This window comes from Onychostoma macrolepis, chromosome 17, assembly GCF_012432095.1.
Source record: "Onychostoma macrolepis isolate SWU-2019 chromosome 17, ASM1243209v1, whole genome shotgun sequence".
Lineage (NCBI taxonomy): Eukaryota > Metazoa > Chordata > Actinopteri > Cypriniformes > Cyprinidae > Onychostoma > Onychostoma macrolepis.
In genome coordinates, this window is record NC_081171.1 from 1,896,388 (window position 1) to 1,914,253 (window position 17,866).

A 17,866-nucleotide genomic window follows, 5' to 3' on the forward strand; every position below is an offset into this window, starting at 1 on the left:
TCAATTAATTGCTTAATGTCAAATAACTCTAACTTTGTATGATGGTTGTGCAAAAATGTATTCCTATAAATATTCAATAATGGATGCATAATAATGAATTATACAATTATTTATGAAAATATGCAAAGATATAATGAATGCATATTGTAGTTTCTATTGAATCTATTCTAGTACTGTATCTCTTAGGATCATGTGACACTGAAGACTGGAGTAATTCAGATTTGATCACAGGAATAAATTACATTTTAAGGTATATTCAGATAGAAGACTGTTATTTGAAATTGCAATAATATTTCAAAATTTTTACTGCGTTTTAATCAAATTAATGCACCCTTGGTGAGCAGAAGAGACTTCAAAAATAAAAAAGGTAATAATTATTCCAAAATTTTGACCACTTGTATGTTGGTCCAGGAGGATCGTCAATGTAATAAATGCCTGGAATTATATAAAAGCATCTGTTGAATCATTACTTGCTTTCAAAAAGGTATATACACGTCTCCATATATCCATTCAAAAGGTGATCTGCAATTCAGGACGAGATTAAGGCTGCTTTTCAGCTCCTTCCATGCAAGTCATTAATCATATCCACGTCCTGAAGACTGATTAAAAAGAGCAGAAACTAATTAAACTGTAATACGCCCCCAAGTCATGCGCAATCATTTTGATAAAGGTTTTTTAAAAGAAAAAGAGAAACAAAAACCAAATACACAAGCACTGCAAGCAGGACAAAGGAAGTAATGTTTGAAGTATGGAAAGTTTCTTTTAATGTAGCATATCAGACAAATAGGATATGAACTGAACATTTTTACACAGGTATTGTGCATCATATTTACACCAATTCAAATAAATAATAATAAAAAAAAGATTAAATATACAAGATAACAGTGACATCATGCCCGGAGATAAAACCCACCAATAAGCAGAAAAATACAACCAAAAACAAGCTAGCTTATAATATATCCCATTAAACGTAACCCAAAACACATTTTGCGACTGTGCATTATATATTGCTCAAATGACTTATCCGTTAACTTTAATTACCTCATAATGCTCAAAAAGCAAATTCTCAGATGAGTTGAATCACATCTGACCTTTAAACAATTAGAAATCAGCAACAGTAAAACAGGCACAGCATTATTGTCACGGTCGTTGTCAAAAAAGAGCAGCATTTTAACTTTACACCAAACATTCAGCCAAACCGTGCACTCTTTGACAATTTTAAACTGTACACACCCAACCAAAAACCTTTCTAGATTGAAAATGACATCAGTCTTTGTCACTGTTTATCATTCATCGTCCTAATCGGATTATGATTTCCAGTTTTCTCCTCATTAGTGGGGAATGACGTCTTTATGAGATTACCCTCTTTCCTCTGGTCAGTGCTTGAACACAAACAGTGAAGAGACATCAGGCAGTGCCTATCAAAATAACTAACAGATTGCATTTAATATTGCAGGGCTTTTCCGGAAACATGTGAAAATGTGTGTACTAAGTAAATTTCTAACAAAAATAGGTGCATTGGTAACTTAGTATGCACTGACCTGTTGTATATTCTTCCTTATTGCTTTTTATTTCAAGAAAAAATACGGATTTAACCACATTTCCAAACATTACAAAAAACTTACAGTACCACAGTCAGCTTCTTTAACAAATGTTTACATCTCAATGGAATATACACAGGAAAACTCTAATATACATAGATTTACAAATGCAAATTTCATAAATTTATTTTCTGAGGTCCATAGGCATCCCTTTTCCAGTTGGTTTGCACAACATCTGCTGATAATTCATAACTGGAGGTTAAAAGTCATGCTTTCTTTCCAAAAACACAGAACACCAAACCTGTGTAAGACTTACTGAGCCTCTCAAACAGTGGCCAAATAACATATTTTGGAGAGAGGAATGCTAGCTGTAAGATATTTTAAGGTTCTGAGTGTTAAGAGTAAAAAATTTTGCGTTACAAGTCTTACGTATAAGAACTCAGGTTCTGAAATTTATCCCGCAGATTTTTAACCAAACTATGTTGACTGTTCTCCGCTTTTTCCATCCATGCACTAAAGTTGTGCTCTTTACTGTTTGCCATTGCAAGTTCAGATTGTGAAACAGTTGCTAAATCATCCTCTTCATGCTTGGCCTTGCAGATGCTCTCTACTACAATCAGGTTGTTCTCATCTTGACCAGCGTCGCAACCTCTCTCCAGTTGCTCTAGTGCATTAGTGGATCCCAAGCCAAAATCAAATGCATCAACTCTACACAGCGAAGGCAAACCTTCACCTTCAACTTCAAGGGTCTTGCTGGAACATGTAGAATCTATGGATGTAGTTCTCTGCACTGTGATATTGCAGAAAGGGGATGAACAAGACAATGAACGTGATGCTCCGGATCTCTCCGATCCGGTCTCCAGAGCTCTTTCTGTAAAAGAAGTACTGCGACACACTGGGAACAGACGAGGGGAAGCAGATGCATCATCTTGCTTTTGGTTGTTATATTTGGAACGCAACTCTTTGACATCCGGCCAGTGAAAGGTCTCAGCTTGTACGGGACTCTGTGGTCTCGGAGCGTATAATCTGCAATTGAGGAACTGAGGACTTCCAGGAGAACAGAGGCTGGAAGGAGGACTAGTAGTCATAGAGTCCGGGATAAGGTCCTGCTCACTCAAGTTCAGCAACAGTGGCTTGTCAGCAATGCCTATGCACAAAAGAGCTGTGGTTAAAAGTCTGCTTTTGACAAATAGAAGTGCTTCCACAATAGAATTTACCAGAGAACACGGCAAACCCACTGATTTCTAAAGGGGATGTTGGGATACAAGGATGTTGAGCAAGGGAGTCCAATCCTGGTCCTGGAGGGTCAGTAGAGTTTCTAGTGAGCCTGAAGACCTTGATTCAGGTTCGGGGCTGGGGGGTGGGGTTTGGGGTTGGGGGCAGTTGTGTCCTAATGATTAGAGAGTCTGACTTGTAACCCGAAGGTTGCAGGTTTGATTCTCAATACTAGAGATGGGTATCATTTGAATTTGATAAATTCCAATTCCGATTCCATATCAAACATATTTATTCTGTCTCTTTTTGCAAAACATTTAATTGCTGCTGAATACCATGAACAAAAATCAGCCAGCTACATAAAAACTGGACTCGATTAAGTTTGTGTGCAAAATAGAGCTGCATGATTCTGGATCAATTTAGACTTATTTATTTTTTTAATGGAGGTTGTAGTTCTCATGATTCTGAAGAAAAAAAATATTTAAAAAAATATTATATAACTAAACAAAATCTCATGGAATGATTCAATGATTCACTCAAGATTTACTTGTTTCATTACTGGATGAATCTGTGTTTTTGAACGAATCTTTTGAATGAATGATTCAAAGTAATAGCCCCTTTTCACCACCAAAAAAAAATGTGCACACAGGAATTGATAGGTGGAATTGAAATTTTAATTTGACCAGTATCCGATTCTCCAAAATGGTGCTACGCTGACGCAGAAGAGAAAAATTGTTGAAAAGTCGTTTTTTTTTTCTTTGCGTACAAAAAGTATTCTCGTAGCTTCATAAAGTTCAGATTGATCCACTGATGGCAGATGGACTATTTTGACGATGTCTTTCATACTTTTCTGGGCCTTGACAGTGTTAATTGTTTGGCAGTCAATGGGACAGTTACAAGCCTCCCGGTTTTCATCCAAAATATCTTCATTTGTGTTCCGAAGACAAATTAAGCTTTTACGGGTTTGGAACGACATAGGGTTAAGTGATTAATGACAAAATTTTCATTTTGGGGTGGAGTAACCCCTTAAGTATCCGATTCTGGAATTGGAATTGATTTTCGATTCCCAACCCTACTCAATACAGGCTCAATTTCAAGGTTCGATTTTTAAGACCAGCAGGAAATGTAGGTGGGGGGAGTGAATGACCCCCACCCTTAAACAAGGCACCAAACCCCCAATTGCTCCCTGGGCGCCACAGCAAAAATAGCTGCCCACTACTCCGGGTGTGTGTTTACTACTTACTGCTCCTAATAACTTGGATGGTTTAAATGCAGAGAACAAATTCCAAGTATGGGTTACCATACTTGGCCTTCCCAGGACTTCATTCATTCTTTCATTTAAGTAGGGTTGGAGCTAAACTCTGTAGCATAATGGCCCTCCAGGAACATGTTTGGACACCATCAGGGGTATGGGAATTACCCAAGGGTTTGTCTAAATGATGATCATGCAACCACAACTTTAACAGCAAGACACTCTGATATAAGAATCCATTAATCAATGAGAACTTGAGACAGGCAAGTGCACTTGTGCTTTGTGAATTCACTGTATTCCCGCTTAATTTAAATCTGGCCCACCTCTATTCACAACCTAAAAATGGCTCTGATGGAGCATTTGATGGATAGGAATGTGCAAGGTCCATCTCTAGTGTCAAGCCTTTAAGCAAATAAGTTGGATACCAATGGTCTATATTGGTAACCAAAAGGTTGTAGACCATCACCAATAAGATACGCCAGTGGTTCCTAATCTTGGTCCTGAAGAACTCTCTGCACATTTTAGATGTCTCCCTAATCAAACATACTTGATTCAACTCATTAGATAATAAGACTCCAAGACCTCAAATGTATATCTCAGATAAAAGAGACATCAAAAATGTGCAGCGATGGGGGTTCTCCAGGACCAGGGTTGGGAATTACTGAGCTACGCAATCGGGCAAGACACTGAAAGTTGGGGGATTGTCCCTCAACTAAAAGGGAACAGTCAGTTTGGATAAGAAAGTGTCTGCAAAACTAAAAATTACAGAAGGAACACCACTTAAACTTGGCAAGTGTCTACTCGGACACTACACCCACCTTTCTCTTTTCCTAGAGGTATCTCCTCCATGACCGAAGACAGGTTCTTGGGCACAAAATGGTTCTCCGAGATCTTGGGCCTCTGCTTTACTATCGGTCTGTTGTTTTTGATACGCTGACTGTACTGCCTGGCCAGCTGGAACACCTTATTTTTCATTTTCTCCATTTCTTGAAGGATGAGTTCATCCTCACTGGCGGACCTTAAGGAGATGATCTTCGGTAGAGGAGGGTGGTGGACCTTGTGCTGCTCTTGTAACTCGTGTTCCTCATTTGGATGCCTCTGGAACTCTTGCATCTTGTCCATTTCCAAGGCGTTGTTGATTGGGGATGAGGCAGAGCTTTCATCGGATTCTTCCAATATTACCAGAGGTTCCCCAAGTCCACTATCCAAGCTCACCTTACTGGTTTCTTCTTTCTTTTCTTCACCAGGTGTAGTCATTTGGGAATTGTCTGAGTCCTGATGTTGTTCAGAAGTCCCAGTTATCTCCATTTCCATGTCTTGCCACACTTTAACCATGTCAGATGCAGGCTGGAATTCCTCATTCCCACTTTGATCTCCAAGCTTGGACTCTTTGGCATTTGCAGGGACCACAAAATCAGAGCTATCCTTTGCTTTTTTGTCAACCCCTAAGCCTGACAGATTAAAGACAGACCATAAAGTTGGCCTTGTGATGGAAGACGCCCTCTTATGCAATGCCAAATCCTCATCTGCAAGTTCATTGAGTTGTTGGCTCAGATTACGGACTAGGCCTGCAGGGATGTATGAAAGGCTCTCTCTGCGTTTGATGGCAAAGCTGGCATCCTGGTGCTCAGCATGTTCGTAGTACCGCCGAATCTTATGTATGAGCAATAGGTCCTTTTTGGAAAGGGTTTCCTGTTTCATTTGAGATCTTTGGTCTGGTATAAACAGGCTGTCGGGAACAGTCTCTGTTAATGGTTCTGGAGTGGACCGTCTAAACTCTTGGCCTTTGTCTTTCTCATGGGGCTCAGCACCACTGCTGAGCAAACTGCTTCTTCTACTTTCCGACCGAGAAGACGGGCAGCCCAAGTCAAAAGACCCTTCGACTCCTAGACTGCTTCTTCGAGAGAGGCTGCTGGCACATCGCTCTGAGATATCGCTTGCCTTGTCCAGTATGGAAGAAGACAAGAGGCCACCAGGTGCTTCAACGTTCACATCTACCCCCATGTTCTGCACATCTTCTGAGAGGTTCCTGGTGGATGGAGTTCCCTCCTTTTGGTGCTCTTCTAGTCCAGCAGGAGACGAGAAATCTGCACTGTCCTCAACATTATCTCCAAATTCTCGTCTTCCATTATTGAAGTCTACTATCTCTGGATCAGTGTGGCATCCTGCCATTATTGTCCCACACATTTTGGGATAATTATCTGATTGGTTCATTCCTGTCTCCTCTGACTCGCTGAGAGGAGAAAAGACCTTCTGTGAACTGCGTTCCCCAGTTGAGCTCTAGAAAGTGGACAGAATGAAGTGAGTCATTGCTACAGGAAGCTACGAAGAGGATAAGAAAAGAGGATGTGAAGATAACTTAATTCAATCTCCATTATGACCAGCATGAAACAAGTGCAATTTATCTAGCTACAATTCCAACAGTATTTCCAGAAGCAACCGTAGACTCAGACTTTACTTTTACTTACTAAGAACTTACTAAGACAACATGTGTATGTGTGCAACAATATGCATAAAAGTAAAGGTTTAGCCATTTGACAAGAGTTTATCTGCCTTGTATTTTTTGAACCCAACATCAGTCATATACAACATATTATAGCAATTAGAAGAGATTAGAAACGAAAGTATCTGTAGAGTTTCAATATGACTGTCAGAGGTGTGAAATACTTGAGTAATTTTACTTGATTACTGTACTTAAGTATTATTTTGTGGGATTTTTACTTTATTCAAGTACAATTTAAACTGACTACTTGTACTTTTACTTGATTACATTTCTGAAGAAAAAAACAGTACTTTTTACTCCTTACAATTTTATTTCAACTTAAAAAGTACATTACATTTTTATGTTATCTTATACACATTAAATACAGGAAACGGAAGCTCAAACGTGCGTGATCATTGTTTTCACGCATCAAGCACACACACAGTTCTACTTCAGTTATGACTTTCATCAGGTAAATGTCTGGGTTCAAAAGTTCACCATCAAATCTGAGGAAGCATGTTGAGGTAGCAAAGTTGTGTTTTCCCCCCAAAAAGTTTATTCATTATTCTTTGTTTTGATAGAGCCATTAGCTGTGTAATACATTGGCTGAATGCACAAGATTGAGTGCAAATCAAATCATTGATACATTTAAAAAAAATATATAATTAATATTTTTGTGGAATTCTTTTTTTTAATTAAATGTTACAAATCTCCAAAAAAGTGTTTAAATGAACATTGTACGTTTACTTAATTGTAATTCATGTTTAGTGACATTCTTACCAGGTAGTGGATAAGTTGTATTAATAATGTCATTATATGATGCATTGAGTAGGAATTTGGACTCTCAGTGTATATTTTCTTAATCTTGATAATTACACGATTTGCTCATTAATTCATATAATTAGTCGCAAATAATTATGTAGCAATATTTCCTGAGAAAAAGCCCCCACAAAAAAATTCCCCAAATAAACAATTAAAAGATTAATTATCCTTTTAGACAATGACGTAGACAACACAAAAAAGTGGCCTTTCAAATCGTTAATATTGTATGTTTTAATTTTATGACTCTCTTCATTAATTCAACCCATTCTTGCATTCTGTCTGGAATATGTTTCTAACCTCTCCATCACATTGTTATTAAAAGTGATATTTCACCCGAAAATTAAGATTCTCATGTCGCCCCAGATGTTTATGACTTTCTTTCTTCAGATGAACACAAGCAAAGATTATTAGTCCGTATAATGCATGGGGACAGGACCACTTCAGAAACCACACAAAGTGAACACGACGGTCAAGTTTAAAATATTATTATTTGTAATTTTCATTGTTTCACTTAAGACGACACTGATTCATTAACAGGGGTTGTATGAGTTTACGGTCATATTCACTTTGTGTAGTTTTTGAAGCGTCATTTTTGGACGTCCCATACTTGTTATACGAAAAAAGATGATTTAGTTTAGATGATTTAGATCTTAGTTTGTGTTCATCTAATAAATCAAAGTAATAATTTAACCACCAATAACCTACTCCTAAATGTAATGTAGAAACTTAAATTTTCTGTAAAGCTGCTTTGCAACGATTTGTATCGTGAAAAGCGCTATACAAATAAATTTGAATTGAAAAACCTGTATTTTTCTCCCTTTAACAAAACTTATGTCAGAAAAAAAAGTACTTCTACTTTTTTAATACTTGAGTACAATTTAAAGTTGTACTTTTTTACTTTTACTCAAGTATGTTTTTGGCCAGATACTTGTACTTTTAATTGAGTAAAATTTTCACTGAGTATCTTTACTTTCACTTGAGTAAAATTTTTGAGTACTTTTTACACCTCTGATGACTGTAGATATTTCAATATGAATGTACATAGTGGCTGTACACAATGCCTACCAAGACAGCTTTTTTGGGCCTCACAGACACATTCAAATGTTCATTTTAATTCAAACATTAGTCACTGACAACGAAAGCAGAGTATAGATGGAATATTATCAGCACTTTTGTTGGTTTACTAGACAGAAAAATCCATTTTGTGGTTCTCAATACATGACGTTACCTGTACAAAGAGAGTCAAACTTTCACTCGTATCATCAGGCTTTTCTTTAGTGGGTGTTAGGCTGCTTTTGCTCATTGGCCAATTTTCCCAACAACCTTCTCTGTCCTAAGGATACAATACAGAAAATCACAGGAATTTAACCAATGTAAATGTTCTACTGAATGACAGAGTTCACAGTCGCCATCTGTCAAATATCACTCCAGTGATATTTCAACCTTTCATAAACATCTGCAATTCATTTAAAAGCATCCATGCATTTCAATGTTTTTCCACAGACAACTGACCTTCAGAAATTGCTTTTGTGTGCCATCAAACAAAACACAATGAAACGGGAACCTTTGTTTAATTTAATTACGGAAGGCAAGCCATCCGACCTCCACCCCCAAAATTTGACAGTTAAATTTCCCTTTGAAGTCAAACTTCAATCAAAAAAATCTCATTGTGGCTCCAAGTGCAAAAACACTTTGAGACACCCGACGTCCCGTATTATTATGCATTGGATCTTAATAACCACAAGATGCTGTAAATTCCCCATCATATGTGCATTACAATCTTTGCACGTTGACGCATCTGGCATGAAATATAACACTGATTCTTGAGACATGGGACAAAAAAATATCGGCCATTAGTTTAGAAAATAACATTTCCACTTTGAACCCCTAAAACCCTGTGGTTCACTTGATGTGAGTTTATGGTGAGTTCAAATCTTTGAAGTATAAATGGAAGATTTGAAAATATAATAATAATCTGACTTTGAATTTCTGTATCAGACAGAATTGACAAATTGAGTGATGCAGAAATTCCATCAGACCTACAGCCTGTTTTGTCCAAACTCCCAGAGAATCAGTGATAAATGTTTTAAAAATCAGATTTTGAAGACGGCATTCAATTTGTAGGTAAAGTGTCCATTGAGAAATGGGTTTATGTATTACTAGTGGCCATGCATGCAGTTATGTCCATGCAATGATTCATGCAATTGCACATCAATAGCATTCGAGCATCAGATCTGTGGGTGCAAAAGCAGAAATAGGTCTCAGCATGCAGCAGATCGGATGTGACTGACAGATTACACCGAGGCGGCCACCAGGTTATGGACGTGAAACAGAAAGCGATAGGTGACCCTCACCGTGGTGATCTGATCGAAAAGCAAAGCCTTGGCCCTAAAACGCCAGCAGGAGATGGCGGCCAACACTGAACTGGCAAAGTCTGCTACCTGCTCGACTCCTATCAGATCTTCCTCTTCTCCATCATCTCCTCCTATTCTGTCCTCTGTGCTCTTTGCTTTCTCTTCAAGTCTACTGTCATCCAGCGAGCCTGTGCTGGATTCATGATCTTGTCCGTTCTGAATCATTCCAGATACCGCAGCCTTGAGTTCTGGGTTTGAGCTCACGGTAGTGGGCAGTACGGAAAGATGGTCTTTATCCACTAATAGAGTACCTTCGCTGTCTGCATGCTGGACGCCATAGAAAAGTCATGGGATGTCAATGGGTGTTTATGAAAAAGCGAATTTATATAACATAACTGGCACCTTTTCAAGCAATTTAAATATCAATTTTACATGAATTGTATAGGTTTTCAAGAGTTGTGTTGGCTCTATGCAACATTTGTTTATAATTGTTGTTTTGCATTGTTTGTTGAGCCTTTGTCTAAAGACAGTTTTCTAAATTATGAGGATAGACAATAAAGATTTTGCATGCATTTAGTTTGGAACAGCATTTATGAAATAAATGCACAACATTTTTTCTTATGAATGTGATTCAGTGTACTGTAAATGCATTTAACTAATTGCTTTTGTTCCTCTTTTTGGATAAAAGAGCGTCTGCTAAATGCATAAATGTTAATGTAAGTTTAAGCTGTTTCTTGCACTTCACTTAATGTGAAAAGCTTGCATTGGAGAGTGAATGTGGAAATCTTACCTTAAGCGTGCCTGTGTGATGTCCATGGATGATTAAGATGATGCAAAGACAGATAAATGAAATGTTACTAATATAACAATTTAGCAACAGGTTATCTACAGATGCATTTCAAATGTGATTTTTAAGTCCTAGTGTTTGGTAATTTGATGATTCAGAGTTCAAAATGATCTTTTTATTTTTTTTTCTCCACAGAATAAGGCGGCAGATTATTCAAATTATATAAACGTATCAGCTTTAATGCACTTATCAAATTAATAAAAGCAGTCAAATGTCAAGATTTTGGAATTTAATTTTCAAAGTGCAAAAAAAATTTGAAAATGGGCTGAGACTTGATCAAATCATTGTAATCTGGTTCAGATAAACATAGGAATCATGTGTTTGTGGTGTCTTTACTGTTGATTAAAGGTTAATACAAGATGTCTTCACTAATGGTTGTCAAAAGCAAAAATGCAACAAAAAGCATCATTTTGTGAGTAAGTCTGACAGCTACAACAACACAGCACTTTTTAAAACCAGCACTCCAAAATCAGTACGAAACTTGGATTTCATTTAGCAAACATGATGCATTTTTATATTCTGGTTGCACATAACACGGTATTATAAATGTGTGTGCTCTGCTAGGTCTATGCAAAGATAATTAAATCAACTGGCAATGAAATGCACGCTATACGGATGCATGGAGCTACTTAAGAGAGCTTGGACACTCCCTGCTGATTTCCAAGACAGGAACAGGAAGAGCCATGGTTGGAAATGACAACTTAATTTGAAAGGTGATAAAACGGCATGACAGAGAAAGAGAGATTAGATGGAACGGCTTGGCTTTTCTCTTCATTTTCTGCCAATCAGAATGCATAATGCACTATTGCTGACGGCGAGCCAAAAACAGGTTTGTGGACTGAAAGGGACTGGCGCACGACAAAGCCTGCGGCTGATGAGCTCCATAATTAACATCATTATGTGTGCGGGCGGAGGATCGGGGCTGCGGCCTTTGATCTGACACAGGAGGGACGAGTCGAGTCGATGTGGCTTTGATGCTAAAGCGGGCCGAGGGAGCGCAGAGCATACGGGACACATGTCTCCCACATCAGCGGAAACAAACACCACGCACCTGCCGTGAGCCCGAGATGACAGCGATTTGATCAGGGCTATCTCTGATCTTTTGTTAAACAGCGCTTCTTTAATCAGTCGGTCAATTAAAAGTACATAAAGAGAATAAAGACAAAATCCTATACATTTTTTGCATTTATTTTATGAAATGCATATACTGTACGTATATTGCTAAATGCATATGCACTTATATATATATATATATATATATATTTTGCCTCTAAGTGCCGTCTGAAATTTTCTTCTAAAATTGCTAATTTTAGACTTTGCATCTGAACTCTTCATATAATCATTGCAATATTATCATCAACATATTTTATTTTATTATTTATTTTATATTGATTGTTGTTGTTTTAATTTGTTGAAGTTCATAAAATATTATTTAAATGAATATTTAAAATTATTTTCAAAAATGCACATATTTGCTAATACAGCAAGAAGGTCAGAAAACTACATATACATATATAATTTATGTATAACATTTTTAATAATCATCATTACAATAATTCGAATATTATTTTATTATTTATTTTATATTGATTGTTGTGTTTTAATGTGTTAAAGTTAATACAAATATTATTACAATTTTTTTTAAATTAATATATTTGCTAATACAGCAGGTCAGAAAATTAATTAAAACGAATGTTAAAGACATTCTCATGTTAAAATGAAATGCATTTTTGTTTGAACATGAACAAATCCTGATGAACATGTTCTCCAGCATGATTCGAGCATCTTAAAATTCAATGAAAGCAAGAAAATATGACCGTCTGAATACAGAATCACATCAGTGACACTCATTTACTTGCATTTGTTTAGCTGTTGTGAAATAGTGCATTATATGATATATTATTTCAGCTTAATTTTGTGTTTTAAATGTTTCGAAAACATTACAACTTTCTGCATATTTAAATGTGATTCGGTCTTTTGTGTCCCACTGAAAAAACTAGAAAGCAACAAGATAAAGTCGTTACCTTTAGTGCTTCGTACAATTCGTTTTGCTGGTTCTGTCAAAAAAAAACCGAGGACAAGATCAGAACATAAACAATTATACAGTGGAAATTTAGTTTGAGCTTTCATTTATATGAGTGAAGAGACAGATTCACACACCAGAGCGTCTCCGTTCCTTCAACACACCGGAGAAATCTTCATTTTGACAGGACGCTGCTTTCTTCAGCCTGTCCGGACTGTAGCGGTACTTCACTGGACCTGAACAGAGAAGAAACAACAGAATGTCAGGTTCTGAAACCGTTTTTTTTGTGTGTTTCAAAAGTCATTTTGCTACAAAAACAAGTAATTCACTGAAGCACCTTGTTTGAAAGTCAATCTAAACACAACTTACATGTCGAGTCCATGTCCAGGATTGCATCTCTGGCCTGAAAGCAATTAACATGGCAAATGTTTATTACAAAATTCCTGATTGAGAGAAACATTCATGTTTTAAAGTAAACCATATTTTCTGCAGTATAAAAATAATACAAGAAATGAATAAAAATGAATATAATGACTAAAAAAATCAAATAAAAAAAAAAGAATAATAAAAACGTAAAATGAAAATAAATAATTTAAAAACAAAACAATGAATAAAATAATAAAAATGGAAAATGGGAAAAAAAAAAACTTACTAAAAATATTAAAAACTATTTACAATTTTTTTTAAAAAGTCTAAATTAATTTTTTATTTCATGTTTAAAAATATTTATGTTTTACAATCAAAATAAAACACCCAAAATGAAAACAATAGAAATGTAAAATGAAAATACATAATTTAAAAATAAAAACAATCAAAATAAAACTATTATTACAAAATAATAAAAATGTAAAATTAACAATTTTAAATAAATAAATTCTAAATTAAACACTTATTAATAATTAAATATAAATTAATAAAATAATAAAATGTCTGTATTTTAAAACTACTCTCATTTCACAATCAAAATAAAACACTAAAAATTAAAACAATAGAAATATAAAATTAAAATAAATAAATTTAAAAATAACAACCAAAATTCACTTGCTAAAAATGAATAAAACAATAAAAAGCCAAATGAAAATAATTGATTTTCAAATAAAAAAACCCTAAAATAAACGGTTACTAAAATGAATAAAATAGTAAAAATGTTTTTATTTTAAAGCTATTTCCATTTTACAATCAAAATAAATCACTAAAATGAATGAAATACAAATGTAAAATGAAAATAAATAATGAAAAAAAAAAAAAAACTAATGAAAATAAATAACATTTTTAAATAAAAACAAAACACTTAATAAAAAAGTATTTTAATTGTTTCATTGCATGTCATTTGAGTATTTACAAACATCACAGAACTGTGAATGTGTTATTAATATTTCAGTGATTTTAACTTTAAATATCAGGGGAACTTCAAGTAAATATCGGAGTTAAACGGGGTTCGCCTGATGAAAACATTTAGGAATCCCTGGTCTAAATAACAGATCATGTTTATTTCAGGATCACTGATTCAGACAGACATTTGGGGAGCGGTTACTGTACGTACTTTCTGTGGTATAACGGCGTGATGGTTCTCCAGAATGAGTCTCTTTATGTGATGAGCCCACAGTTTCTTCTCTTCCACCGTTCTGGCCTGAGAAACACAATGACATATGATTAAAGCAAGCACAATAAACCGCCTGAATGTGAGAAAATGACACATGATTAAAGCAAACACAAAGAACAGGCTGAATGGGTCATTTGTGGGCCATGATCTCAGACTCACCTGAACCGTGTGCGGCTGCTTGGGGTGCTTGTAATGAGTCACGCTAAAGCGCAGCGAATCTTTGGCACTTTCTATCAGCATCAATGTGGAACACTGAACACAAGCAAAACAGCACAAACAACATGTTTTTCTGAATTCAAATCTTCCATTGTTTAACTTACTAGATGGTAGAATGGCTCTGTATAAAGCTCAATCAGACATTATTTTTACAAAAACCAATAACAGTGGAAAAGCTTTTGTCCAGATGAGGATATACCTGATATATCTGAGAATGAAAGGAGATAATGGTCTAAATCAGGCTCTCAAACTGGCATTTGTTAAGGAAAAGCTAATGATTAATTCATCATAAATTAAAATAAATATGTTTTTGAATAAAATAAAATAATATAAATGTAAAATGAAATAAAATAAAATATTGCTTTTAAAATAAAAAGTTTAAACACTAAAAATGAATAAAATGTGTCATGTGAGCATTAACCAACCATGAACTGTGAATATGACTGTGTAATTACATAATTGAAATATTAAATTTAAACCTCAAGAGAATATTTTACGTTAAAGTGTTTCGGCTGATGAAAAGGTTTAGGAATCTCTGGTCTAAATAACAGATACTGTCTCAGAATGAATAACATCATATACCGAGATGTGAGTCTTGTAGACGTAATGTTCCCCTCGTTTCTTGGTGATGAGCAGCATCTTATCGAACAGGAAGAGGGTTCTCTCGTTTTTAGCGCGGTGGACGTGGAACGTTCCTTCCAGAACCAGCTCACCGTATGTGGTCAGATCCGGACCCTTCCAGTTTATGAGCAGAGACTGGATCTCCTGCATGCAGAATAGAATAGAATAGAATAGAATAGAATAGAATGGAACAGGATAGAAAGGCATAGGATAGGATTGCATAGAATAGCATAAAATATCAGAATGGAACAGGTAAGAATAGAATAGAATAGAATAGAATAGAATAGAATAGAATAAAACAGAACAGAAGAGGATAGAATGGATTAGCATAGGTATGTTAGAATAGAATAGAACAGAAAAGGATAGAATAGAATTGCATAGAATAGAACATAATAGAATAAATTAGGATAGAACAGAACAAAAAAAAACAGAATGGAACAGGATAGAATGGCATAGGATAGGATTGCATAGAATAGCATAAAATAAATCAGAATGGAACAGGTAAGAATAGAATAGAATAGAACAGAATAGCATAAAACAGAAGAGGATAGAATAGAATAGAATAGAATAGCATAGCATAGGTATGTTAGAATAAAATATAATACAACAGAATAGAATAAATTAGGATAGGACAGAACAGAATAGGATAGAATAGAACAAAACAGAATGGAATAGGATAGAATGGCATAGGACAGGATTGGATAGAATAGAATAGCATAAGATAAATCAGAATGGAACAGGTAATAATAGAATAGAATAGAAGAGAATAGCATAAAACAGGATAGAATAGAATAGCATAGCATAGGTATGTTAGAATAGAATAGAACAGAAAAGGATAGAATAGAATTGCATAGAATAGAACATAATAGAATAAATTAGGATAGGACAGAACAGAATAGGATAGAATAGAACAAAAAAACAGAATGGAACAGGATAGAATGCCATAGGATAGGATTGCATAGAATAGCATAAAATAAATCAGAATGGAACAGGTAAGAATAGAATAGAATAGCATAAAACAGAACAGAAGAGGATAGAATAGATTAGCATAGGTATGTTAGAATAAAATATAATACAACAGAGTAGAATAAATTAGGATAGGACAGAACAGAATAGGATAGAATAGAACAAAACAGAATGGAATAGGATAGAATGGCATAGGATAGGATTGGATAGAATAGAATAACATAAGATAAATCAGAATGGAACAGGTAATAATAGAATAGAATAGAAGAGAATAGCATAAAACAGGATAGAATAGATTAGCATTGGTATGTTCGAATAGATAGATAGAATAGAATAAAAGAGATTAAAATAGAATAGCACAGAATAGGATAGAACAGAATAAAATAGGAAAGAATAGAATGAGATAGAATAGAGCAGGATAGAACAGAACAAAATTGAAGAGAACAGGACAGAATAAAATAGAATAAAATTAAATAAAACAAGAGAACAGGATAGAATAGAATAGCATAGCATAGGTATGTTAGAATAGATTAAAATTGCATAGAATAGAATAGGATAGCACAGAATAGCATAGAATAGAATAAAACAGAACGGAAAAGGATAGAATAGAATAGAAACAGGATAGAAAAGCATAGGATAGGATAGAAATGGAATAGAACAGGTAGGTGTCAGTTGTTGGCTGATCTTGTGCAGTAATTGAATCATGAATCAGTGATCGTTAAGCATGCGTACAGCATGTGCTGCCCCAGATCCATTAATGAACAGATCCTCCAGCTCATGAGTCAGGACTTCAGATTAGAATTAATCAAAGAGTATGATAATGTGTTTGTATGATGCTCATTAACATCACAAACCGAATACAGTCATATTCCATCTGTTAATGCGATATGAGTGCATGATAAACAGCATCAGTCATTAACATACCACGGTGAGAGGAGTAATGCAAGTCAGGGAACAACATTACTCTTTTACTCCACCTGTACAGAATTAATACTCTCACTAATCACATCCTGAATAAAACCCTTTGACGAGAGCAGCAATAAAAACATTAGTTCATTTCCTGATACTACTATAGTTTTTAATAATATATTTGAGTTAGTTGATATTTTTCAGATTTCATTTTAATTTTAGTCTCAAAAAAGTGCTTTTGCTATTTTTATTATTTCCGTATTTTTTTTGCCATTTTTACGTTTTTTTTTTTTTTTTTTGCCTACATAGTTTTTATTCATTTTTGTTTCAGTTTTACTTTTAGTTATTTTAGTAAGTCATGTTTAATTAAATGAAAATGAGAAATGTTGCCTTGGCAACTACCAAAAAAAAAAAAAAAAAAAAAAGTGATATTATTATAATTGAGATATTAGTAGTTTTAATTAACATTTAGTTCTTAATTTTAATATTTTAGCCAAATTTGTTGCGCTTTAGCCATTTGTATTAAGTAAAACAAAAAAAGTTTATATATTTAATTCATTAATTTTGAGTACATTTAAAAAAAATAATTGTAGTTAACTATAATAACCCTGTTTGACGTTAGTTTTGAGTTCTGATATCTGGTCCTCCAGTGTTTTGATGGTAACACAGACCTGAAGTCTCACGGCGTGCTCGTGTTTCCTCTTCATGTCGTTGATGTACCAGGCGACTCCTGTCATGCTGTCTATGGCCTCGATCACTACATCGTACCCGTCCTCTTCAGCGTCGAAGTGCTTGGCGATTTCCTTCAGAAAAGCAAAAACACAGTCACTGACTCTGTCTGTCAACACCAGAGCAACACACTGCACTATATTTATAAAAAAACCCTGCTGTTCATCTCCATCTGAAGATGATATGAGGAATAACCAAGATTTTTGAACTACGTAAACTGATTTGAACGTGCAATCAAAATCTATTTTATTTATAGCTATTGCATTGCTATAAAGCAGGATTTCCC

General features: G+C 35.0%; 1 protein-coding gene across 5 annotated transcripts in view; it reads right to left on the minus strand.

The window, feature by feature from the left end:
• Positions 1-745: 745 nt before the first annotated feature.
• Positions 746-17,866, minus strand: part of LOC131523093 (pleckstrin homology domain-containing family G member 3) — a 58,773-nt gene continuing 41,652 nt past the window's right edge. For 3 of the 5 annotated variants that reach the window (XM_058749128.1, XM_058749127.1, XM_058749129.1), the window contains 12 exons: positions 17,523-17,654; positions 14,938-15,120; positions 14,299-14,391; positions 14,080-14,166; positions 12,906-12,939; positions 12,674-12,772; positions 12,538-12,570; positions 10,457-10,467; positions 9,667-9,993; positions 8,541-8,645; positions 4,827-6,288; positions 746-2,688 (listed from right to left, as the gene is read on the minus strand). In XM_058749128.1, coding sequence (XP_058605111.1) covers positions 1,967-2,688; positions 4,827-6,288; positions 8,541-8,645; positions 9,667-9,993; positions 10,457-10,467; positions 12,538-12,570; positions 12,674-12,772; positions 12,906-12,939; positions 14,080-14,166; positions 14,299-14,391; positions 14,938-15,120; positions 17,523-17,654 — 3,288 coding nt within the window. In that variant the 3' untranslated portion in view covers positions 746-1,966. The remainder of the gene's footprint in view (positions 2,689-4,826; positions 6,289-8,540; positions 8,646-9,666; positions 9,994-10,456; positions 10,468-12,537; positions 12,571-12,673; positions 12,773-12,905; positions 12,940-14,079; positions 14,167-14,298; positions 14,392-14,937; positions 15,121-17,522; positions 17,655-17,866) is intronic. The other 2 variants (XM_058749130.1, XM_058749131.1) reach the window with 2 other exon arrangements.